Below are 25,553 nucleotides of genomic sequence, written 5' to 3' on the forward strand. Positions count from 1 at the left end.
CCCTCTTCCTTTTGCCTTCCACTTTCCCCAGCATAATTGTCTTCTCTTGGCTTTGCTGTCTCCTCATGACGTGGCCAAAGTACTTCAACTTTGTCTCTAGTATCCTTCCCTCCAATGAGCAGTCGGGCTTTATTTCCTGGAGGATGGACTGGTTGGATCTTCTCGCAGTCCAAGGCACTCTCAGAACTTTCCTCCAACACCACAGATCAAAAGCATCTATCTTCCTTCGCTCAGCCTTCCCGAAGGTCCAGCTCTCACATCCATAGGTTACTACAGGGAATACCATGGCTTTGACTAGGCGGATCTTTGGTGCCAGTCTGATGTCTCTACTCTTCACTATTTTATCGAGACTGGACATTGCTCTCCTCCCAAGAAGTAAGCGTCTTCTGATTTCCTGGCCACAGTCTGCATCTGCAGTAATCTTTGCACCTAGAAATACAAAGTCTGTCACGGCCTCCACGGTTTCTCCCTCTATTTTCCAGTTGTCAATCATTCTTGTTGCCATAATCTTGGTTTTTTTGACGTTTAGCTGCAACCCGGCTTTTGCGCTTTCTTCTTTCACCTTGATTAGAAGGCTCCTCAGCTCCTCCTCGCTTTCGGCCATCAGAGTGGTGTCATCTGCATATCTGAGGTTGTTAATGTTTCTTCCAGCAATTTTCACCCCAGCTTTGCATTTATCAAGCCCCGCACATCCTCGCATGATGTGTTCTGCATACAAGTTAAAAGGTTGGGTGAGAGTATGAAGCCTTGCCGGACGCCTTTCCCAATCTTGAACCAGTCTGTTGTTCCGTGGTCAGTTCTGACTGTTGCTACTTGGTCCTTGTACAGATTCCTCAGGAGAGAGACAAGGTGGCTTGGGATGCCCATCCCACCAAGAACTTGCCACAATTTATTATGATCCACACAGTCAAAGGCTTTAGAATAGTCAATGAAGCAGAAATAGATGTTTTTCTGAACCTCCCTGCCTTTCTCCATTATCCAGCGGATATTGGCAATCTGGTCTCTCGTTCCTCTGCCTTTTCTAAACCCAGCTTGAACATCTGGCAACTCTCGCTCCATGTATTGCTGGAGTCTTCCTTGCAGGATCTTGAGCATTACCTTACTGGCATGAGAAATAAGGGCCACTGTACGGAAGTTTGAGCAGTCTTTCGCATTTCCCTTTTTTGGTATGGGGATATACGTTGATTAACTAAATTAACTAATTTATGAGGCCATAAAGAAGACTCCAGCAAAGCACTCCAGCGGGGAAGCATGTGGGGAATGTGGAAGTGCTTCATCAGCGTCGCAGATGGACGATGAAAGCGACAGCTCCCCTGGCGGCCAGAAAAAGCCTCTGTGTATGTCTGTATATGTTTGTATGTCAAAAATTGGAATTGAATGTTTGCCATATATGTGTACACTGTAATCCACTTTGAGTCCCCTGAGGGGTGACAAGGGCGGAATATAAAAGCTGTAAATAAATAAATAAATAAATAATAACAGGGAGAGATGAGGAGGCAGGTCCAGCTCCATTATGCCTCTACCCAGAAGCAGTTAAGACGTTATCTTTTCATCCCAACTGCCACTGCCCTAGTCATGGAGGAAGAGAAGAAGAGATTGCGATAGTTCCCTCATACCCAGAAGTGGGATACAGATAAATAAATAGATGATTGTGCACTGGGATTGTGGCGCAGCTGGCTGGGAGTCAGCTGCATTAAGATCACTACTGACTGAAAGGTCACGAGTTCGAAGCTAGCCTGGGTCAGAGTGAGCGTCTGACCAATTTGTGTAGCTTGCTGTTGACCTTTGCAGCCCAAAAGACAGTTGTATCTGTCAAGTAAGAAATTTAGGTACCACTTATGCGGGGAGGCAAATCTAACTAATTTACGAGGCCATAAAAATCTCCAGCAAGCATGCAAAGAATGAGGAAGTACTTCATCAGTGTCACAAATGGTCGCTGAAGGAACAGCTCCCCTGGTGGCCAAAATACCCTCAAGAACAGTTGGAATGTTAAATTGCCTCTGTGTCTGTCTATATATGTTGTGTGTCTATGGCATTGAATGTTTGCCATGTATATGCACATTGTAATCCCCCGAGTCCCCTGCGGTGTGAGAAGGGTGGAATATAAATACTATAAATAAATAATAAATAAATAATCATAGTGATTATGATGATGACGATGATTAGAGATCATAGTTGAACTCTCATTCAGCATCACCTAACCAATGTGTTTATCCACTCCCTACTAGCTTTCTTCACTGTCCAATTTTCATAACCATACACACATTTGATGACTATGGACTAAGGCCCCATTTATACTGTGCAATATACGGTCAGTGTAAACTCATATATGTCAGATAGCAATGACAGCATTTCCAGTAACAGAAAAATATTGTTTGATGAACATGTGGAATATTGATAGCATCTGGGAAATGACTGCTCATGTCATGATGAAAGGGGTTGTAGTAAAAGCTGAGGTGTATTGTGAAGTGTATTGCAAAGAGGTTGCATCAGCCATTGTCCCTTACTGATGACCTGTCAGCAGGTGGCTATAAAAGGGGGGTTGAAGGTTCCATCTTTCTGTCTCCTGCGTAACTCAGTGTGAGCATCTGTCTATTCTGTTTGTGACTCTCTGAGAATCTGATTATTTGTAAGAACAAGCCTGAAAGTGAATCTGCGTATCCTGACTCATTTATTTATTTATTTACAGTATTTATATTCCACCCTTCTCAGGGTGGATCACAATGTACATATCCATGGCAAACATTCAATTCCTTAGACACACAACATATATAGACAGACACAGAGGCAATTTAACATTCCAGCTTTTGATGAGGGTATTCTGGCCACCAGGGGAGCTGTTTCTTCACCGCCCATTTGTGACACTGATGAAGTACTTCCTCATTCTTTGCATGCTTACTGGAGATTTTTATGACGTTGTAAATTAGCCTCCCCACATAAGCGGTATCCAAATTTCCTACTTGACAGATGCAACTGTCTTTCAGGCTGTAAAGGTACACAAATTAGTCAGAAGCTCACTCCAACCCAGGCTGGCTTCAAACTCATGACCTTTTGATTAATAGTGATCTTAATGCAGCTGACCCCCAGCCAGCTGTGCCACAGTCCCGGTGATTGTACATTTGCATATATTGCAATGGTGAAGGTTAAAGCCTCTGTATATTTTGGATGGAAACCTGTATCCGTAAGTTTTCTAGTGTGTAGATAAGGTCAGATGCTTGCAGTTATACTCTGCTGATAGACAGGCTGAAGCTTGTTTTTGCTATGAAAGGACTCTGCTGTATTTTGCTTGCTTCTGGGACACTGGCTATCCAGAGTGCAGCGATTCAAAGAGACTGTGTTTTGGAAACTCTAAATCATTTCACGAACCCATCCTATGACAATATAATGCAGTTTAACTGTACTGAACCGTATGGCATGGGTCTACACTGTAGTATAGATGAGGCCCATATGAGGACATGGACATGATCAATCCATTATTTCAGGAAGAAGCACATCAAGCTTGGTCTACATGACACCACTGTCTCCACGCAAACCTACATGGACCATCACTACTAAGGACATTGAACTTGCTGTTACCTAACTACAAAAACCATTGGGGAAAAACACATTCCAGTCTATATGGGAAGAACCCCCACTTACCACAAATGCCATCACGCTCCTTATGGGGGACTCCCAAAGAAAGCAGCTTCGAATAAACTGTATTGCGTTCCATATTGTCATGGTGATTCTTTTCACACGATCGACATTTCTCGATAGGATCTGGAAGAAGACATATTTAAATAGAAGACTGGATGAACACAATGAGCTTCTCAAAATAACAGGACAAGTTAAGTGGTGAAATAAATACAAATCTGATTCCAGTTCAGGTTTACGATCATGTCACACCACGGTTTGTTGTTACACCCAAACTATGAGGATAGGTTCCTAATTATTCTCCCACTGTTGGGAAACTGTAACATTGGAAAGTTTCTATACTCTACCAGCATAAATTACTGTTGGCTGCATATAAAATAGAATGAGAAAATGAAATACCTTTTTGGAAAACTTGCGATTGTCTTCCAGAAACCGTCTTTCACGCGGAGAAAAGGTTCTGATGCTTGCTTTTACCTGAAAATGAATATATATATATAAAAGAACCATATTGTATTAGTAACTATTCCAAGATCTGTCATTTAAATATCACTTAAATGCTATATATGCTTGCTAATATTGCTTTTGCTACCACAGTCTTTGAAAATACATTGGCACAAGGGTCGGCCCACCTGTTATTGTTGTTATATTGATTTGTATCCCACTTTATCTCCCCAAGGGGGACTCAAAGTAGCTTAACATAAAATCATCAGCCTAACCATTTAAAATATACAAAAATATATGAGCATTAAAAAGGATTAAATATAAACATTTAATTTAAAGTATTTTTAAATTCCCCGTTAGAAACCATTGTTCAGCTGCCAAATGATTTAGAATGGGAGAAAGACATGTGCAAATAGTCACAAAAAGGACAATACAAATATCATAACCATAGGAATTTAATGGCTGATTGATAGTATGATAAGGACCTCAACAAGTTCACACAACACAGTTATAACATTATTATTACACTTTAACTGCAAATTAACTGAAATGAGAAATATTTCAAAATCTCAAATTGGCTGAGGAAGTGATACTATTTCTTTCTCATGTTCAACGTGTGTAAACTTTGTTTCATGCAGAAATTTATTACGAAATATTGTTTAAAACAACCCCCTGGTAATGTGTAATAGTATTTATTAGGATTGTGCTTTCGGGGTACACCTTGCTCCATTTTGTGTCCCAGGTTTTGTTGGGGGCCCCAATTTGGGATTTTTTTTGTGAGCCTCCCAAAATTGGGAGGGTTGTTTTTGGTGCTTTTGATTTGGGGCCCCAATAATCGGATATTTATGGTGTGTGTGGGGGAGGCGGGGGGGGGGCTTCCCACCCACTGGCTCCCTTTCCCGGAATGCGTTGTTATTTGGCACCTGCTGTTTCTACTCTACAGTAAGAGGCACTCCGCTGCAGGCACTGATAGGCGTGTGCGCTTTCTGGGCCTGCCTGCACGCCACCCACACATGCACCTACATTGGAAAGAGAGTGCGTGTGTGGTGGAAAGGGAGTGCGTTTGAGGCCTGTGTGCACACCCCGCCACTCAAGCACTCTCTTTCCAAGGCAAGGAGGCAAGTTCAGATGTACACAAAAGTAGGTTTTCATGTTGAGCAGATTTTTGTGTGGGGAGGGGGCTTCCTGTTTCATGCTTCCAAAGAAAAGGAAAATATGAAAGAAATTGTAGGAATGGTAGGAATGAATTTCGTGCACTAATCCAGTATTTAGAGTCCCCGGTGGCGCAGTGGGTTAAAGCACTGCGCTGCTGAGCTTGTTGACCGAAAGGTCACAGGTTCGATTCTGGGGTGCGACGTGAGCTTCCGCTGTCAGCCCTAGCTTCTGCCAACCTAGCAGTTCAAAAACATGCAAATGTGAGTAGATCAATAGCTACCGCTCCGGCGGGAGGGTAACGGCGCTCCATGCAGTCATGCCGGCCACATGACCTTGGAGGTGTCTATGGACTATGCCGGCTCTTAAGCTTAGACATGGAGATGAGCACCACACCCCAGAGTCAGACATGACTGACTTAATGTCAGGGGACAACCTTTACCTTTACTTAATCCAGTATTTATGAAACATAAATGAATTCTATGTTTAAATCAGGGTCCAAGAAAGCATGTTATGTAGGGACGTCCAAATACATATATTCCAAAATGCAAAAGAAAAATAGAAAATCAGAAACCCAAAACACTTGGGAGCCCCCAGCATTTCATAAAAGAGCATTTTTATTTATTTATTTTTTTTTTTTTGTGGACATCTGAAGCTGTGGCTCACTTCAAGTCACAATATGTTGAAACAATCCAATTTCTTCCCCTATGATTTGGTAAAGTAGCACTTCCTTACAAAATTATATTGGATCCACGTAAGACATGCAACTTACAGGATTAAATAAGACCTCCAGCTCCAAGTAGATCACACCTTTGGAAGGAATCTCTAGATCTTTATTCTTAAGTGTGTAGCAGCTTTGTTGACCATTTTTAATCTGCAATGGGAAATGGGAAGAGAAAACAAAAAGGTAAATAACAAGCTCCATAATCCAATGCTATCCCCAAAATAGTTTCACCATCTTGCATCAGACTTAAACCCAAAGCAAATATCCAGCATCATTTGACATCATAGTATCTTCTGACTTCATGATCCATAATTTGATTCAAAAAAGATTTGTGCAAGAGTACTATTATTTTCTATGAAAAATACACATATGTTGCAAACCTTTTCTAAAGCACTTTATATCTTAGATTTGCCTGAGGAAAGATGGCCTTTTCAAAAGTATTCATGGGAATTATCAAATTCACACTTTCCCAAGTTTATGGCAAGGCAAAGCACACCTTGCTTCAGAAATTCACACTTTAGCAAAGCTTGCTGTACCTTCTGAATGCACAGAACAATATATACAGTTTCAAAACACAAGTGGCTAAACAGCAATCAAAAGATGGTGAGAAACATACTTTACTCAGGAGGATATGTGTACAAAAACATGTCCTTTCGGTGCATAAATAAATGGGTATGGTAGGGAAAATGAATATGGCAAAGAAGCAAATCTCAATGCAAGGAGAAGAACTTCTGCATCTCAAAATTGGAAATGAAGAAAGGGTACGAAATGAAGGCAGATAGTATTTGGAGAATCACTATGGGCCGGTGCACACTGTACAGTTATAGCACTTTGATTCCACTCTCAAGTGTTATGGGATTTGTGTTTTTGTTTGGTATTTAGAATTCTGTGCCAGAGATCTCTAGTCCACCTGCATACTACAAATCCCAGGTATATCCATCCTATTGACTGTTATAAGAACCAAAACAGACAAGCATCTTGAGCTCTGAGGATGACCTGGGAAGGAATCCCACTGGAGCATTGCAGCACACCCAAATACCTGGGAGTCACTCTGGACTGTGGTCTAACTTATAAGAAACTCTACTTGAATATCAATCAAAAATGAGTGCTAGAAATAACATCATACGAAAGCTGACTGGCACAACCTGGGGATCACAACCAGTTACAGTGAAGACATCTGCCCTTGCGCTTTGTTACTCTGCTTCTGGATATGCATGCCCATTGTGGAACACATCTCACCACGCTAAAACAGTGGATGTGGCTCTTAATGAGACATGCCGTATTATCACAGGATGTCTATGCCCAACACTGCTGGAGAAATTATACTGTTTAGCCAGTATTGCACCACCTGACATACATCGGGAAGTTGCATTGGCATCGTCAACCCATCCACTGTTTGGATATCAGCCAGCATGCCAATGCCTTAAATCAAGAAACAGCTTCCTAAGATCTACAGAGGTCCTCGCAGGAACACCCCAGTAAGTAAGAATCCTAAAGTGGCAGGCTAGAATTCAGAACCTCAATCAGTGGCTGAGACTGGATGAGAGACTCCCTCCTGGGCACACAGAAGACTGGGCAACTTAGAAGACATTTAATAGACTACGTTCTGGCATCACAAGCTGCAAAGCCAACCTTAGGAAATGGAGCCACAAAGTGGAGTGCACAACATGCGAGTGTGGAGAAGAGTAAACCACAAACCACTTACTACAATGCAACCTGAGCCCTACCACATGCACAATGGAGGACCTTTTAACAGTGACACCAGATGCACTCCAAGTGGCCCGTTTCTGGTCAAAGAAAATCTAGTAAAATGCCAAGTTTTTAACTTTGTTTTTAAAAATACATTATAACTGTACCCTCAATTTGCTTCTGACATGATAAATGAAGGACCAAAAATCACGCATGCAAAGTTCTTTTGAATATTGAAAAAATGAGAGATAGTTGATGTGTAGATTTCCAAACTGTATTGAACGCTGTAGTTGTTACCCACGGGATGTGAAGCCTCAGTCAAAGGCATGCCAGATTCCTCAAGGGCTGATGGATATATTTGCTGAACCATTTGTACAAAACATCCCAGGCAAAATGGATGTGCGGGAGTAAAACATATGGATAGCCAATGCTAACTCCATTACAGAGCAACCCTGCTGACCACTTGAGAATTTTAATGAAATAGGGAAAGTCAGAGATTGATACAGTACAGGATACCGAGGAGACAAGGCTCTTAAGGAATAGAGACTGACTTTTCATTGCTCTTGTCTGGAAGAAAAATGGTGCGGCGACTACTTCTTCCCCCACCTCGACTCCGTTTGCATTCATTTACGAATGCCTCCAAAGCAAGCTTGTCACCGACGCCGTTTTCATTGTCTACCATGGATGACACCACACAAAATGGTTCAGCCCTGGAGGACGTGAAAAGGTCATCACAAAAGGCTGCATGGAACCATTTTCCATTTTGATCTTTGCACATCCAGTTATTATTCAACAGGGGATGAAATTGCTCTTGAAAACATGCTTTATTTATGAAAGAAAATATGTAATTCTTTCCCTACACTACCCCCATTGTGTTTCTGATCTCAGAAGAGAATGGGGAGCTGGGTGGCCTGAACAAGAATAAAGACACAATCCATGGTCAGAAAACAATGCTTCAGATAGGACCCTCCTTAAAGACACACAATAGTGAGCAGGTTTCCCACCTGAGAACAATTTACATGGAAGAATGATATGACAAAAACAAAGGAAGGCACTTGAAGAGATACGTTTGGCTAGCCAACAATACCCCAACCTCTACTTTCTGTTATCCTAAAGATGGTTTCTAAGAGATGGAGTGCAGACTAATCTTGCATTTGTATACCCTTGAAGTTATACTGCAGTCAACAGAATTTCCTCCCAGGTAAATTATTCAACTGTAGCATTAATATGATCCATGCCGCAGCTACATTCTGATGTTGAGGATATGAAAATGTCCATTAGTCCAAAGGAGCTACAGTCAGTTACAGATCTCAGTTTTCTCTTCCATGGTGAGAAGCTCTGTTCCATTTGCCACTGCTGTGGTCTCTTAGGGAGAGAAGCCAGGCAGAACATCATTGTGTCTGGTCTCAGTTGGTGGTGAGAAGCCCTTCCTCCATTCCTATGTCCATTGCTCTGGCCTCTTAGAGAGAGGAGAGCAACCAGATACAGCATCATTGTGCCTTGATCACAGTTGGTGAGAAGCCCTTCCTCCATTTTCACATCCATTGCTCTGGCCTCATTGGGAGAGAAGAGAAATTAGGCACAAAATCATTGTGTCTGGTCTCAGTTGGTGGTGAAAAGCCCTGCCTTCATTTTCACGTCCATTGCTCTTGTCTTTTAGGGAGAGAAGAAATACCAGGGACAACATCATTGTCCTTTGGTCTCAGTTGGTGGTGAGAAGCTCTTCCTCCATCCCAGCCCTTCCTCCATTTTCATGTCCATTACTCTGGTCTCTTAGGGAGAGAAGAGATACCAGGGACAACATCATTGTCCTTTGGTCTCAGTTGGTGGTGAGAAGCTCTTCCTCCATCCCAGCCCTTCCTCCATTTTCATGTTCATTACTCTGGTCTCTTAGGGAGAGAAGAGATACCAGGGACAACATCATTGTCCTTTGGTCTCAGTTGGTGGTGAGAAGCTCTTCATCCCAGCCCTTCCTCCATTTTCATGTCCATTACTCCGGTCTCTTAGGGAGAGAAGAGCAGCCAAGCACAGCATCGTTCTGCCTTGGTCTCAGTTGGTGGTGAAACGCTCTTTCTCCATTTCCATGTGAAACAGCTGAAATGCCTAAAATGACAGGAAGTGGGGCCTGGGAAGGACCCCCCTCCCATAATAGGCTGGATAGAAAATGGATCTATCAGCACCCCAGAGCGAAAACCGATATCTGCCCTCCCGAATTCGGGTGGCACCTGAAGAATGGATTGGGGCCCACACTGAAAGCCAGGCCATCAAAACAAATCAAGGTTTACATAGATTGCACAAGTCTATAGAATCATAGAATCATAGAGTTGGAAGCGACCTCATGGGCCATCCAGTCCAACCCCCTGCCAAGAAGCAGGAAAATCGCATTCAAAGCATCCCCGATAATACTACTGACAATCTATAATAATATATAATGATACAGTGTTCCCTCACTTATCGCAGATGTTACAGTCCAGGGCCACCCACAAAAAGTGAAAATCCACAAAGTAGGGATTATATATAGAGGGGGGGGGGGGAGAGAGAGAGCATTCTGAGGGTGTGGCAGAAGCGAGGAGAGATTTAGAGGCACCGCACACCTTTTTTTTGATAGCGTTAAGGAAGGGGCTATAAGGCTGTGATTTACATACTGCTTTGTATCTCCTCTCTCTCTTTTTTATGATTGGTTGCCTCTCTCCCGAGGGGGAGGGTGAAACCCCCTTCCACACTCCATCATTGCCAGGAGGCAGAAACCCGCAAAACAACAAATCTGCAAAAAGCAAACCGCAAAATAGCGAGGGAACACTGTATACTGTTTTAATGTTGTATATTTGTATAGTTTAGATTGTAATGTTTTTGACTGTGAGATGCTTTGAGCCTCCGTATGGAGAGATAAAGCAGGATATAAATCAATCAACAAATAAAGCAATTTCTTGTCTTGTATTTGAGTGGGGAAGATCTAGTCCAGGGGTCCTCAAACTTTTTAAACAGAGGGCCAGGTCACAGTCCCTCAAACTGTTGGAGGGCCGGATTATAATTTGAAAAAAGCATGAATTCCTGTGCACACTGCACATACCTTATTTGTAGTGCAAAAAAAACCCACTTAAAAACAATACAATAATTAAAATGAAGAACATTTTTAACAAATATAAACTTATTAGTATTTCAATGGGAAGTGTGGGATGATGAGATAGGATTGTTGTTGTTGTTGTTGTTGTTGTGTGCTTCCAAGCCGTTTCAGACTTAGGTTAACCCTGAGCGAGGGCCAGGTAAATGACCATGGAGGGCCGCATCCGGCCCTCGGGCCATAGTTTGGGGACCCCTGATCTAGTCTATAGGCCAATAATCAGTGACTCCTTTGGAGATTTGTTCTTAAAGACTCAGACAAAGAAAGTCAGACAGAATCAGGTTTGGATCTTCCCATCCAGCACATGAATGCTTCCCTTCTTTCCCTCCCACTTAGTCTGCAGCCTGCCTTGCTCTGGGAATCCCAAAGGACACTTGACAAATGTCTATAAAATCAAGAGGAGAGGGGAGGGAAAAAATCAACTCCTGACATCTTCTCTCTGTCAGCCCACACAGCCGGCTGCCTCTCACATAGGCCATTTGGCAGGCGTTGGCTCTCCAGGAGACCAGCTGCTCATGCCGCTCCCGTCCAGTAACATCAGGGATATGAGGATTCGGGGAGGAATTAACAGAGTCATCAAAAATTGAATAAAAGATGTTAGAGGAGTTGTTCCTTCCCTGTAAACATCAAACGGCTCACCGCCCAATGAGATCTTCCTGGAACATTTTTCAAAGGGGGGAAAGAAGACCTCACACACCTTCAAACTCTGGAAACAAAAGCCACACTTTGCCCAAAAACCAAAGAAGTTGTGGAGAAAAGAATGGCAATTCAATCGTATTCTTTGCTGAAAGAGGAGTCCAGGTTTCAGAAAGACCAAAGCTGGCTTAGGTGGACACATTTTCAGACGGGACCAAATCCCACCTTTGTCACACGTTAGGATGTTTGCATCAAGTCCCTTTCAATGGAAATCAAAATGCATTGATTGATTACCCTACTTGCAAACTATCATACAATTGTAACAGAGATAGAAACCAAGCTCTAGGAGGAAAAGACTGAGGGAATATTGTACATCTTGTAGAAGAGAAGATTGAGAGGCAGGTTGACCCAGTCAACTTTCAATCATGACTTTTGATTTCCATTCTATTGTTCCTATATATCAATTCCGGATCTGTGTGGTGGATCTGTTTTTTATATTGTTGTGTTTCTCTATGTAATGTATGCTATATGTTTTATGTTCATATGTTTTGGATTTTGTTGTACCCTGCCTTGAGCCATCAGGAGAGGCATGTAATAAGTAAAGTTTTTATTATTATTATTATTATTATTATTATTATTATTATTATTATTATCATTATTACTATTATTATTACATGACAGCCTGTGTGTGTGTGAGTGTGTGTGTGTGTGTTTATGAACCTGCACGCTCCCTCCAATCATCTGGAGAGGCCCTGCTCTCGATCCCACCTGTGTCGCAGGCGCGTTTGGTGGGGACGAGGACAGGGCCTTCTCTGTGGTAGCCCCCCGACTCTGGAACTCTCTCCCCAAGGACATTAGACAAGCCTCAACGTTGGCTGTCTTTAGGAAGTGCCTGAAGATCTGGCTGTTCCAGTGTGCCTTTCCAGAATAGGAAACTCCTGGTTTCAAGTCCCAAATGCATCTTGCTAGAGATTCAGGATTATCTGCACATTGCACCTACCCAAATACCTCTACATATTACCTGTCACGACAGCACTTTTTAAACTTGTCCATTACATTTGGCCCGGCCTTTGATTTTAAATTGTGTCACAGTGTCATTGTGTTATTGTTTTATTATTTTGCTTGATGTTTTATTATTTGCTTATGAGTTTATTGTGTATTGTATGTTGTTGTTGGCGGCGGCCTTGGCCTTTGTAAGCCGCATCGAGTCCTTTGGGAGATTTTGCAGGGTATAAATAAAGATATATATATATATATATATATCTGAGAAGAATAGGCTCATATAAGGAGGGATGGTACTTCAAGTGTGAAGGTTCTAAGATAATGAGTCTTTGGGTATCTCAAGATGCAGCACTGGAAAAGGATACTCAACTTGTAGATGGTATGCACAATAAATCACAATATGCACAATTGCAGAATGCAATGCACTACTCACAACAATCACAAGTAGTGTTCAAAACCTAATAAATAATAATAATAATAATAATAATAATCATCATCTTTATTTATATTATTATTATATATCTGCCCTATCTTTCCAGAGGGACACAGGGTGGATTCCAATGGCAAAAAAGCAAACATTCAATGCCAAATACAACAAAAAAAATCCAAATACAAAACCAACCAAGACCCAACATAGACCAACATATATCAAAATAAACCCACATATACCAAATTAAACCCACATATAAACCAAATTATAACATGTAACATTAATTAAATTGTATCTAGCATAAAAAACATGAACCACAGTTTATTAAACCCCTCAAGGTTTGTTTACTGTTACCTTAAAATTAATTATGGGCAAAACACAAGGTCCAGAGAAGCACGTCTGTTGTGCTTCCACTGCTATCAGCAGAATGTGTCCATTGTGCAATGGCGAAATGTGGACACTACATGCATAGTATGAGTCACACATGTGCATGTCCCTAACTAGTTACCAGAGTGTTTTCCTTGACTGGCTCTGATATAGGATCTCAGCCATAGTCACAGCCAGAATATCCAAAGCGCCAGGATTACACAAGAGTGCCAATGGAACAACTACACGATGGGACTGGACAATGTTTTAATGAGAATTTATTGACTTATGCTTTTATTGCTGTTGTAATGATTTTATTGATGATAATGTTTTTATATTGTACTTGTGTTTTTGTGGTATTGAATTTTGCCTTGTAAACCACCTCGAGTCGCCGGAAGGCTGAGAGGGGCAGTATAAAAATATAGTAAATAAATAAATAAATAAACTAATCTAGCATTTGACTCAATTGTTTTGTCATGCCAATTAGAATAACAGAATCATAAAATCAAAGAGTTGGAAGAGACCTCATGGGCCATCCAGTCCAACCCCCTGCCAAGAAGCAGGAATATTGCATTCAAATCACCCCTGACAGATGGCCATCCAGCCTCTGTTTAAAAGCCTCCAAAGAAGGAGCCTCCACCACACTCCAGGGCAGAGAGTTCCACTGCTGAATGGCTCTCACAGTCAGGAAGTTCTTCCTCATGTTCAGATGGAATCTCCTCTCTTGTAGTTTGAAGCCATTGTTCCTACTCTCCAGGGAAGCAGAAAACAAGCTTGCTCCCTCCTCCCTGTGGCTTCCTCGCATATATATATACATGGCTATCATATCTCCTCTCAGCCTTCTCTTCTTCAGGCTAAACATGCCCAGCTCCTTAAGCCACTCCTCGTAGGGCTTGTTCTCCAGACCCTTGATCATTTTAGTTGCCTTCCTCTGGACACATTCTAGCTTGTCAATATCTCTCTTCAATTGTGGTGCCCAGAATTGGACACAATATTCCAGATGTGGTCTAACCAAGGCAGAATAGAGGGGTAGCATGACTTTCCTAGATCTAGACACTATGCTCCTATTGATGCAGGCCAAAATCCCATTGGCTTTTTTTACCGCCACATCACATTGTTTAACATGTTTCACTTGCTTTTTCACACGTACTTCTCTTGAGCCAGGCATTGTCCCCCATTATGTATCTTTGCATTTTGTTTTTCCTGCCAAAGTGGAGTATCTTGCATCTGTCCCTGTTGAACTTCATTTTGTTAGTTTTGGCCCCTCTCTCTAATCTGTCAAGATTGTTTTGAATCCTGCTCCTGTCCTCTGGAGTATTGGCTGTCCCTCCCAATTTGGTGTGATGCTGGAAAAGGTTGCCCTCAGAATATAGGTGAAAAGCACTTTGTGAATTCTCTATCAATATTGCATTTGTATTTTGTGAGAACAACTACCAACACAAGCACTGAAACTACCTGGAAGAGACTATATAATAACTAAGAGTTGCTTCTCCTTCCCTGTGGGAAAAGCAGGGAAAAAATGAACAAAGAAGTGGAGCTACCAAAATAGTACATTCTGGGGGGAAATCAGGCAATGGTCCCAATAAATTAGAGGTGGATCAATGATCTCTCTCTCTCTCAATCTCTCTCTCTTGCAATTCATCATAGTGCTTAGCAAAGGGACTATCCTATGTACAACATAAAGGGCCTTTATAAATATCAAGTGAAACAGGTATATCACAAATAGTTGTCTTCCTCTCTGAGCTACTACAAGAAGTAGAGAACAGATACATTTCCCAACAAAGCCATCAAGCCCAGCCTGATAGATGGAGGAAAAGATACACAACTTACAGACAGTAAAGGGATGGCAACTTTCCCGAGGAAATCAGGAGGTTTGTCTCCATCTTCATCAAACACAGTCACTTCTAGTGTATCATGGATATCTTTGACAGGGCTAGAAAGAGGTGCACAGATAGGAAAATCAGGAGTTTGTGTAACAAAAAGAGCACATCTGTTACAAAAAGAGTTCAGCATACATATTCGCTCATTAAGTCCGGGTCAGTTTGGTCCATTAAATTCACATACAGTTACATTCCCTCTGATCTAATCAAATTAATCCATTTTTTGCCAAATTATCCTATTGCACACGTTGGTGGGCCAAGAAATTAACTGACTTCTGGATATGAAAGTCTTAAGACCAGCACATCGTCATGGGCAAAGGAAAAACTCTGGATTATGGGCCCATCCAGACAGAACCTTTATCCCAGGAGCTTCCACAGCAAACAGGAGGGTGGCCAGATGCCCTTCCCTGTAAATGCGTAAGCAATTGCTTCAAAAAGGCAAAAACTGTGAGATTTCCAGATGTAGGAATATTGTGGTTTTGAGCTGAATATGCGGATCTTCACATGTCTGTATGTCCCTGCCATCAGAAATCACTGGAATTTTATATCTGGATTTACTCTCAGGTTTTAGATGTTTGTTCCTGATTCAACAATTCCTAAAAAGAAGGTGACACTTGAGTAGAAGGTAAACACTTTGTCTGTGTACCAGAAACTTTATGAAATGTGTGGAGGGCACATTTTCTCTGGCCAGGACAAAGAATGAAACTTTTGCAGTGATTCCCTAAACGGCTCCGGCCCAGTTTACCTGTCCGAAAGGATTCTCCCCTATGAACCATCAAGGTTGTTAAGATCTTCTGGAAGGGCCCTGCTCTCCGTCCCACCACCCTCTCAATCGTGTCTGGTGGGGACGAGGGACAGGGCCTTCTCGGTGGTGGCCCTTCGGCTCCAGAACTCTCTCCCACTGGAGATAAGAACTGCCCATTCTCTCCTAGAATCATAGAATCAAAGAGTTGGAAGAGACCTCATGGGCCATCCAGTCCAACCCCCTGCCAAGAAGCAGGAATATTGCATTCAAATCACCCCTGACAGATGGCCATCCAGCCTCTGTTTAAAAGCTTCTAAAGAAGGAGCCTCCACCACACTCCGAGGCAGAGAGTTCCACTGCTGAACGGCTCTCACAGTCAGGAAGTTCTTCCTCGTGTTCAGATGGAATCTCCTCTCTTGTAGTTTGAATCCATTGTTCCATGTCCTAGTCTCCAGGGAAGCAGAAAACAAGCTTGCTCCCTCCTCCCTGTGGCTTCCTCTCACATATTTATACATGGCTATCATATCTCCTCTCAGCCTTCTCTTCTTCAGGCTAAACATGCCCAGCTCCTTAAGCCGCTCCTCATAGGGCTTGTTCTCCAGACCCTTGATCTTTTTAATCGCCCTCCTCTGGACACATTCCAGCTTGTCAATATCTCTCTTGAATTGTGGTGCCCAGAATTGGACACAATATTCCAGGTGTGGTCTAACCAAAGCGGAATAGAAGTGTAGCATTACTTCCCTAGATCTAGACACTATACTCCTATTGATGCAGGCCAAAATCTCATTGGCTTTTTTTTGCAGCCACATCACATTGTTGGTTCATGTTTAACTTGTTGTTCACAAGGTCTCCAAGATCTTTTTCACACGTACTGCTCTCAAGCCAGGCATTGTCCCCCATTCTGTATCTTTGCATTTCGTTTTTCCTGCCAAAGTGGAGTATCTTGCATTTGTCACGAACTTCATTTTTTAGTTTTGGCCAATCATCTCTCTAATCTGTCAAGATCGTTTTGAATCCTGCTCCTGTCCTCTGGAGTATTGGCTATCCCTCCCAATTTGGTGTCGTCTGCAAACTTGATGATCCTGCCTTCTAGTCCTTCATCTAAGTCATTAATAAAGATGTTGAACAAGACCGGGCCCAGGACGGAACCCGGCGGCACTCCACTTGTCACTTCTTTCCAAGATGAAGAGGAAGCATTTCCTGACTTTTAGAAAGCTGGTGAAAACTTGGCTCTGGAATTTAGCATTTGATGAGTGAGTCAATAACCCTTGAACACAGGGACGGATGGTGATGAATTGTGATTTTATTCTGACGACTTGGCCTTATGTAATTATATGATTGTATTTTAATATATTTTATGTATTATGTATTAGTGTATTATGGGATGTGATGTTTTAAACTATTGTTTATGAATCTTTTGTTGTGAACCGGCCTGAGTCCCTCTTCGGAGGTCGAGAAGACCGGTATATAAAAGTTCTAAATAAATAAATAAATACATAATAAATTCACTGTAGTGGTTCTCCTCATATCCGCATATCCACATCTTGAGTTTCTGGTGGAAGTCCCACAGCAGCCATCTTGGGAGCCTCTAAGACTTGCAATAAAGCATCATGTCTGGACAACAGAGGCAAAAATCCCGTGCCCAACAGGTATGTGTTGACCTCTTCTGAAGTCCTGGTTTTTTTTGCCCCTGATTAAAACCCGTGACTTAGTACTGTCTGGAAGCGCCCTATGTGTGTTTCACAAAATCACAGTGAGATATAAGAAGATGAATTTCATGCTGAATGCTTTCTTTTTAGAAACCACCCTCCAAGACTTGAGTCCAAGTCCCTTAGACTATTCCATCAATATGTTTACAGTTCCTAAAATGGTGAGTTGCAAATCCACTTACAAAGTGAAGACCTGGTTCCACTCCGGGTTGAGGTTTTTATAAACTGTATAACTCTGAAGCCTGTCATTCCCAAGCTCCAACAGACAGAAGGGATCGCTTTTGCCTGGAAAGAAAACAACAGCATTTTAATGTTTTCTTTGAGCCGCCCCAAGTCCTTTCTGAAAGAGGGCGAGGGATATAAATAATAATAATAATAATAATAATAATAATAATAGCATTATTAATATTATTAATATTATTCACATTATTCACCAATACATTACATAGTCCTAGACACTTGGGAAGTGTCCAACATGTGATCCAATACTACAGTCAGCAGAATGATCTTGTCTTCTGTGGACTCATCTTGTTGTGTTTCAAATAATAATAATAATAATAATAATAATAAGAAGAAGAAGAAGAAGAAGAAGAAGAAGAATATATTATTATTATTATTATTATTATTAGGGCTGGGCGGTTTTGTTCGTTAATTTGTAATTCGTTATTGATTCATATTTAAATTAGCTTACGATCCAATATTGAGCCATGCAGGAGCAACTAAAAATCGAAACGAATTTTTCAATTTATTTCGTAATTGTTTCGTAATTGGTTCAAAATCGTTTTGAAATCGTTTCAAAATTATTTTGAAATTGTTTCGTTATTATTTCCGTATGTCTGGTGCAAGTTTTATAGTTGTTGTTTGTTTTATCAGTGATAAAAAAATAAATTATCACACCAACAGTCAACAACAGAGGGAGAGGGAAGCTTCAGAAGTTCCCCCTGTCCCATTTGGAGGTTTTTTTAGTGTATTGCGCAATCGCGTCCGCCATTAACGAATCAATTCGAAATTTACAAAATTTCATAAATAACGAAATTTTTTTAAAGAAAAATTCGGAATTCTTTTAAAAAACGAAACGCAATGGACCCCCTAAAAATGAAACGAGTTTAGAAACAAAATTTTCCGTTGTTACCCAGCCCTAATTATTATTATTATTATTATTATTATTATTATTATTATTATTATATAACTGATTTATTTATCATTTATTTATTTACAGTATTTATACCCCGCACTTTCCACCCCGAAGGGGACTCAGAGAAGATTACAGAATGCATACATACTGCAAATGTTCAAAGCTGATTACACTGTTCTACAAATTTTCAGTTTTTCTCAGTTTCTGAAACAAAATGTGCCGTTTCCTAATAAATTTAACATGCTGAATTCAAATATAATAATTAAATGTGTTAATTGCCTCTGGTTTTTATGCAACAGCTATTTCAATTTTCTCCACAATAGGTAATTCGTTAATATTATGATAATGCGCCTAACCTTACTGCATGTATATAAACCGTGAATATTTACTAAATTTTAGTCAAATTATATTGCTAATAGTTTATACATGGGAAATATTTATTTAATTAGTCTATTGTTTATGTTTGTGCAGCAAGAAACTATATTAGCAGGCCTAATGCAGTTGAAAAGTCTGAAAGTTTAAATGTTGCTTTAATTGTGACTTTAGTTTATATCCTGTTTGCTTCTCTTGACTTTTCTTTTGTATTCAAGGATTGTCTCTTACAATGCTCCAGCAGTAGTCTGACAGCATTGACGGAGTCCATTTGCCTTGATATCTTTTTTCCATAGTGCTTTATTTACACACGTGTGAGGCATAACTACAGTAAAAAGAACAATGTAAAACTATGTTTGACTATACTGTCTCAGTCTTCAACTGACTGACCCTCACCGTTCAAAAGTCTGGCCTTATATAGGGCTTTCTGGCTTTTGCACACAGCACTAATACTGCATCATCAAACTTTCTAGAATATTCTAGAATCTTCCATAGTGTAAGTCGCAACATGCATTTTTTCAACCATACGTGATCACGTGATTGCTTATATCATAAAAACTAGAGCCAATATACATTTTTAAATGTCATTTTCGTTTTCAGCACCCCAAAATCATAAAAAAACAGCTATTTTCAGGCCCGCAACTTTTTCTCCGTTGAACAGTGTTATAAACTTTAAAAGGACAGTCAAACACAAACAGAGGTAAAGGCAGTTGTTCCCATCTTATTTCCAACATCTTGGAGGTGAGCTCAACTTTGGTCATGTATGTGTGTGGGGGGGGGGGGCTGTCACTCCATCTTCCATCCCGAGGAACTTTCCTCCAATCGATTGATGTCCTTAAGGGTGCCTTTATTACCTCCCCGCTATTTATTTACTTGCATTTTTGCTTTTGACCTGCTAGGTGGGCAGGTGAGCTGGGGCTAACGGCACATGCTCACCCCGACCCGGGATCAAACTGCTGACTTTTCAATTGGCAGGATTTTTCTGCAGCATAGCAGTTTAGCCTGCTGTGCTAAACCCAGCCCCATAAATAAATGAAACATTTGTTTAAAAATGTCAAAATTTCAGCAAAGGATCTAGGAGTCTTAGTAGACCATGAGTTGAACAAGAGTAAACAATGTGATGCAACAGATAAAAAAGTCAATGTGATTCTAGAATTAGGCTGAAAAATGCGGTATAAAAATAAAGTAAATAAAAAATAAATAAATAGAATAATAAAAGTAAAATGTTTCAATTAAAGGCAGTAACAATACTGCTCTATAATAAGAAATGATTCAGTATGATTCATATATTAGGCATACTGTACTTAATTTTTTTACTACTTTTCTGCATGCAATCTTTCATTACAAATAAATAAATTATTGTTGTTATCGTCATCATCATCATTATTATTTGTTTTTCATAATAAAAATGGACAAAAAACACAGATTGGCACCCTTTTCAACCAGCATCCGCTCCGTGCCTTGACCCATAATGGAAAGCAAGGAATAAATTCGAGAGAGGCAAAGCTTCATACCTGAAAAATCAGCAGCTAAGAGATCAGCAGCTTTTAAAATTTTAACTTGCAAAAATCCGATGTCTTTTATGTTCTGGAATGAGTTTCTTACACTCTGCAAACCAAGATGAGAAGAAAGGAAAAGGTTTTTTAAATCTGGTTTTGCACACTTTCAATCCACTTCTTTAATTCAACTCCTTAGTACACACAACTTGTTATTTAGATATTCAGAGATGGGGGGAAGGGAATGGATCCAAACTCACATAGCGTTGGGAGATCTGTTTCCTCTCAGTAGGATCCGCCAGGGGACAAACGCACAAATCAGAGATAGAAACACCCAAGCAAGGCACAACGGAGATTCCTATCAACAAGGACCCTGGCTGTTTCTCCAACGGCAGTTCCAAATAGTTGGTTTGTTTGCCAGGGAGTGCAGCAATATCTACTTTGCACCTAAAACAACAGAAGTGAAATTGAGTTAAAGCATGGCACCAATGGATTCCAAATGGGAAAAAAAACCATCTTATGTTACTGTTCATTCATTCATTGCTGCGCAGTTGCAGACACTTTTGAAAACTTTCAGGGTTACAACTATGTGGTTCTTTAGATGTTGTTGGATTGCAGTTCTCATTGACCTCCATCATTAGATATGTTGGTTATGTCTGATTTGAAGTGGGGCCTTAACACATTCCCCAACCCTACTTTCCAGTGATAGCCCTATAAACTAATGTATAGGTCTATAAACGTTGGTTAAAAATCAACCCCAAAACCTGGATCAACCTACCCATGAGTCAAGGCAAGTGTTCTACCTTAAGCTTTCTCAAAAAAAGGAACCATCCCCTTTTAAGGATGATCCATGAAGAGTAAGAAGAAATCTTGACCAAAAACCCTACAAAACAGTATGACACATTTGTGAAGTTCATGCATAACCAAATCATGCGCCAATGTGGAGAACAGACTGCAAGTTATATTATTTCATTAATTGTGTTTGGCTGCATGTTGGGCATTTGTGAATGTCTGGATGGGAAAATGGTAATGGCAGCTGGGGATCAGAATGGTCCCATTAGGTGGCACTGGTCCTCTCCATAGTATAAACCATGACTTATCCATGAATCACATTAAAATCCATTATTCTGGCCCCAAAACTTGCCCTTGACTTATACATAGGGTTGACTTATACACAAGTATATATGGTTGTTAGAAAACAACATGATGCATTGGAGATGAGCACTTTCTAGTTGTCTAGTGCTTATGCACACTTTTCCCTGGATTTCCAAAATCTCCTTTCCATAGACAGCCCATTTCCAAATTAATTTGGACTCAACAAAGCTTTTCACTTTAGAGCATGTCTGGGCTAAATGTGTGGGAGTCAGGGTCCAATTTCACCCCACAATTCACCCATCCGCCCCCCGCTTGTGCCCAAGTATGTCCATTTTCTCTCCCATTTTTCCCATTCTCTTGGAATTTTTAGTTTTTTTAAAAAAAGACAGGACAATAACAAGAGGGAGAAAAAATATGTAAAGTAGACAAAATCATATCCTCAAAAACAAAATAAACACACTAAAAAGAAAAAAAGTAGTAGTAGTAATAATAATAATAATATTAATAATAATAATAACACTTTATTTATACCCCGCTACCATCTCCCCAGGGGCTTACATGAGGCCGAGCCCAAAATACAACAATACAAGCAATAATAATAACAATACAAGCAATTTAAAAACAACAAAACAGTAAAACAATACATAAGCATTATCAATAGGACAACACACTTTAAAATCTATGGGTAGGCCAAATGTAATTGAAATTTAAAAGATTAAAAAATAATACTGGACATGGACGAAAATGATGGGGCGGTTTGTGGGAACATACGAGCAGACCTAAAACAATATAAAGTGCTTTGGAGGATGAAGTGCTATGGGATCATTATTCTGGGAAGGCACACTGGAACAATCATGTCTTCAAGCTCCTCTTAAAGACTGCCAAAGTTGGGGCATGCCTGATGTCCTTAGGGAGTGAGTTCCAGAGTCGAGGGGCCACCACTGAAAAGGCCCTCTCTCTCGTCCCCACCAATTATTAACCAATAATTAATAGAAGAAGAGAGAAAAAAAGAATGGGAAAAACAAAACAAGACAACACTCTATATATTCTCAAATTTTCAACAGGAAGAGATCTGCCTTCCCTTCCTGTCTTCCTTTCCTGTCCCCAGGGTAACAGAGAAAACAGGGTGCTTTGGTCTAGCATGGCATTTAAGATGAGGAATGCAATGGAAGTATTTTTCTTTTGGCATTTTTCCTGCCTTTGGGTAGTTTTCTGCATGACTATTTCAAATTTGGTTTTAGGGGAAGCAGGATAGCATCACCATCGACATTTTAAATCATTGGTGTGAAGTCGGAAGTCACTCTTTCCAGTCACAAGACTATTTTCCAAAATAAATAAATAAATAAATAAAATGGCAAAAGGAACGACAAGTAACTATTTCTTTAGCATGCTCTTTTTAAAGCACTGAGAAAAATGTTGTTGTTTTTTTCTCATGCTTTGCAATGTTTGCAAAGAATGGAAAAAGGAGAAGAAATTGACAGATTGGTGTTTCTGAAAAGCATATTTTTTATGTGGAAGTGAATAGAGTACAACTTTCCAGAAGCTGCAAGGTTTTAAGTTTTTCAAAAAAAGAAAAAGGCATGGAACAAATATTTGGAGCTTCAGCTAGGAGACTCCAAGGGGGGAGATTTCATAGCATTGGAATGCGGCAGGAATCAGGTTTCCAAACAGGTCTGGAGAGAAAGTCTGGAACAGGTTTTTGGTGCTTAAATCCTGTTGACAGGTATTTATTTAAACAAAAACTTGTTAAGGTGTTTCCTTAATAGCCCACCTTCAAAATCTATCCAGGTGGGTTCTTTCTAGGTAAATGGGTAAATGAGTCACAAGTTACTCTCAACTGATCCCATTCCAGCTGTAGAACCAGAGCTGTTGGCACCCTTTTGATACAAATTGCTGCGGCAACTTTCTATCTTAAAATTACAAGTTTGGAAAGGAAATGAAGGAGTGCAGAAATCAGTCTTGTTGACATATTGAAGCTCACTTCATGCCAGGGGAGAAAGGAAGTGCTGCACAGAGCGGGCAAAACAACCCAATTGCAAATGGTTCAAAGAACATGGTTTTGTAAGAGCTTCAACCGGGAGAATAAAATTGCTTATGATACTGTTGTAATAACCTGTATTATGTAAACCGCATTGAGTCGCCTAATTGGGCTGAAAAATGCGGTATAGAAATAAAGCAAATAAATAAAAATAAATAAATAAATCTTAGGCTTGCATTATACTTTTGGAGACTAGCTTCCCCAGCTCATGTTGAATCTGTTCATAAAAAACTGGATACACCGCAAGGGGACAGAAAGACGACTGGAGCCCAATTTGGGGAAAAAATCTCTACTTGGGTTGTTGTAAGTTTTTCGGGCTATGTGACCATGTTCTAGAGGCATTCTCTCCTGACGTTTCGCCTGCATCCATGGCAAGCATCCTCAGAGGTTGTGAGGTCTGTTGGAACTAGGAAAATTGGGTTTATATATCTTCGGAATGACCAGGGTGGGACAATGAACTCTTGTCTGTTGGATTTAGGTGTAAATGTTTGGGTATCAGCCAGCACGTCATCGACTTAAATCTAGAAATCGTTTTCTAATATCTACAGAGACACTCGCTGGAACACCTCAGCAAGCGAGAATCCAAAAGTGGCAGGCTCAAACCCAGAACCTCAACCAATGGCTGATACCAAATGAGAGACTCCCCCCTGGGCACACAGAGGGCTGGGCAACTTGGAAGGCGCTGAACAGACTGCGCTCTGGCACCACAAGATGCAGAGCCAACCTTCAGAAATGGGGCTACCAAGTGGAATCCTCGACATGCGAGTGTGGAGAGGAGCAAACCACTGACCACCTGCTGCAATGCAACCTGAGCCCTACCACATGCACAATGGAGGACCTTCTCACAGCAACACCAGAAGCACTCCAAGTGGCCAGATACTGGTCAAAGGACATTTAATCAATTACCATTAATCTGTGGAATGACCCAACCTGGTCATTCCACAGATTCCACAAATTTTGTATTTTGTCTGTTTGTTTGCTTTGTTCTGTTAGAAATTTAATATAATTTGACTGGTTGTCCTGACACGACAAATAAATAACTGACCACCTTGATTAGCATTTGATGGTCGGGCAGTTTTTTGGTGTGACTTGTTAGTGCCTGGGGGAATCTTTTGGTGTGGCACTAACAAGCCACACCAAAAAAACTGCCAGGCCATCAAATGCTTATCAAGGTGGTCAGTTGAAACATTCACACCTAGCTCCAACAGACAAGAGTTCTTTGTCCCAGCCTGGTCATTCCACAGATATATAAACCTAATTTTCCTAGTTCCAACAGACCTCACAACCTCTGAGCATGCTTGCCATAGATGCAGGCAAAACGTCAGGAGAGAATGCCTATAGAACATGGCCACATAGCCCGAAAAAAACCTACAACAACTCAGTGATTCCAGCAATGAAAGCCTTTGACAATAAATACCTTCTTCTTATCTGGTCTATAAGGCAAGAATTTACAAACTCAGTCCTGGAGTATACCGGAGTGCATCTACACTGTAGAATTAATGCAGTTTGGCACCACTTTACCAGCCATTGCTCAATACTATTAAATCGGAGTTGTAGTTTGATGAGGCACCAGCAGACTTTGGCAGAGAAGGCTGAAGATCTTGTGAACATACAACTCCCAGGATTCCTTAGTGTTGAGTCATGGCAGTTAAAGTGCCAAAGTGCATTAATTCTACAGTGTAGACGCACCACAGGTTTCCTTGGAAGCTTATCCAGCACTGACCTAGGGGACCTTTTAACACTACACAAATATAATGCTGTAAAAGTGCCATTGCCCTATCCTATAAATCCTGGAATGTCTAGTTTGGAAATAGATGAGCTCTCTGGTTGTGAACCCAGGTTTAAGTGAATGGAACTATCCAAGGTGCTGAACCAATTTTGGAAGTAGG

At 40.8% G+C, this 25,553-nt stretch overlaps 1 protein-coding gene across 3 annotated transcripts in view; it reads right to left on the reverse strand.

The window, feature by feature from the left end:
- Positions 1-25,553, reverse strand: part of MCTP2 (multiple C2 and transmembrane domain containing 2) — a 166,269-nt gene that overhangs the window by 59,770 nt on the left and 80,946 nt on the right. For all 3 annotated transcript variants that reach the window (XM_060755639.2, XM_067471307.1, XM_067471308.1), the window contains exons 11-17: positions 20,792-20,978; positions 20,550-20,643; positions 17,711-17,813; positions 15,025-15,127; positions 5,999-6,100; positions 4,033-4,107; positions 3,640-3,759 (exon numbers count right to left, since the gene is read on the reverse strand). In XM_060755639.2, the coding sequence (XP_060611622.2) occupies positions 3,640-3,759; positions 4,033-4,107; positions 5,999-6,100; positions 15,025-15,127; positions 17,711-17,813; positions 20,550-20,643; positions 20,792-20,978 (784 nt within the window). The remainder of the gene's footprint in view (positions 1-3,639; positions 3,760-4,032; positions 4,108-5,998; positions 6,101-15,024; positions 15,128-17,710; positions 17,814-20,549; positions 20,644-20,791; positions 20,979-25,553) is intronic.

Source organism: Anolis sagrei, chromosome 9 (assembly GCF_037176765.1).
Source record: "Anolis sagrei isolate rAnoSag1 chromosome 9, rAnoSag1.mat, whole genome shotgun sequence".
NCBI classification, from domain to species: Eukaryota; Metazoa; Chordata; class Lepidosauria; order Squamata; family Dactyloidae; genus Anolis; species Anolis sagrei.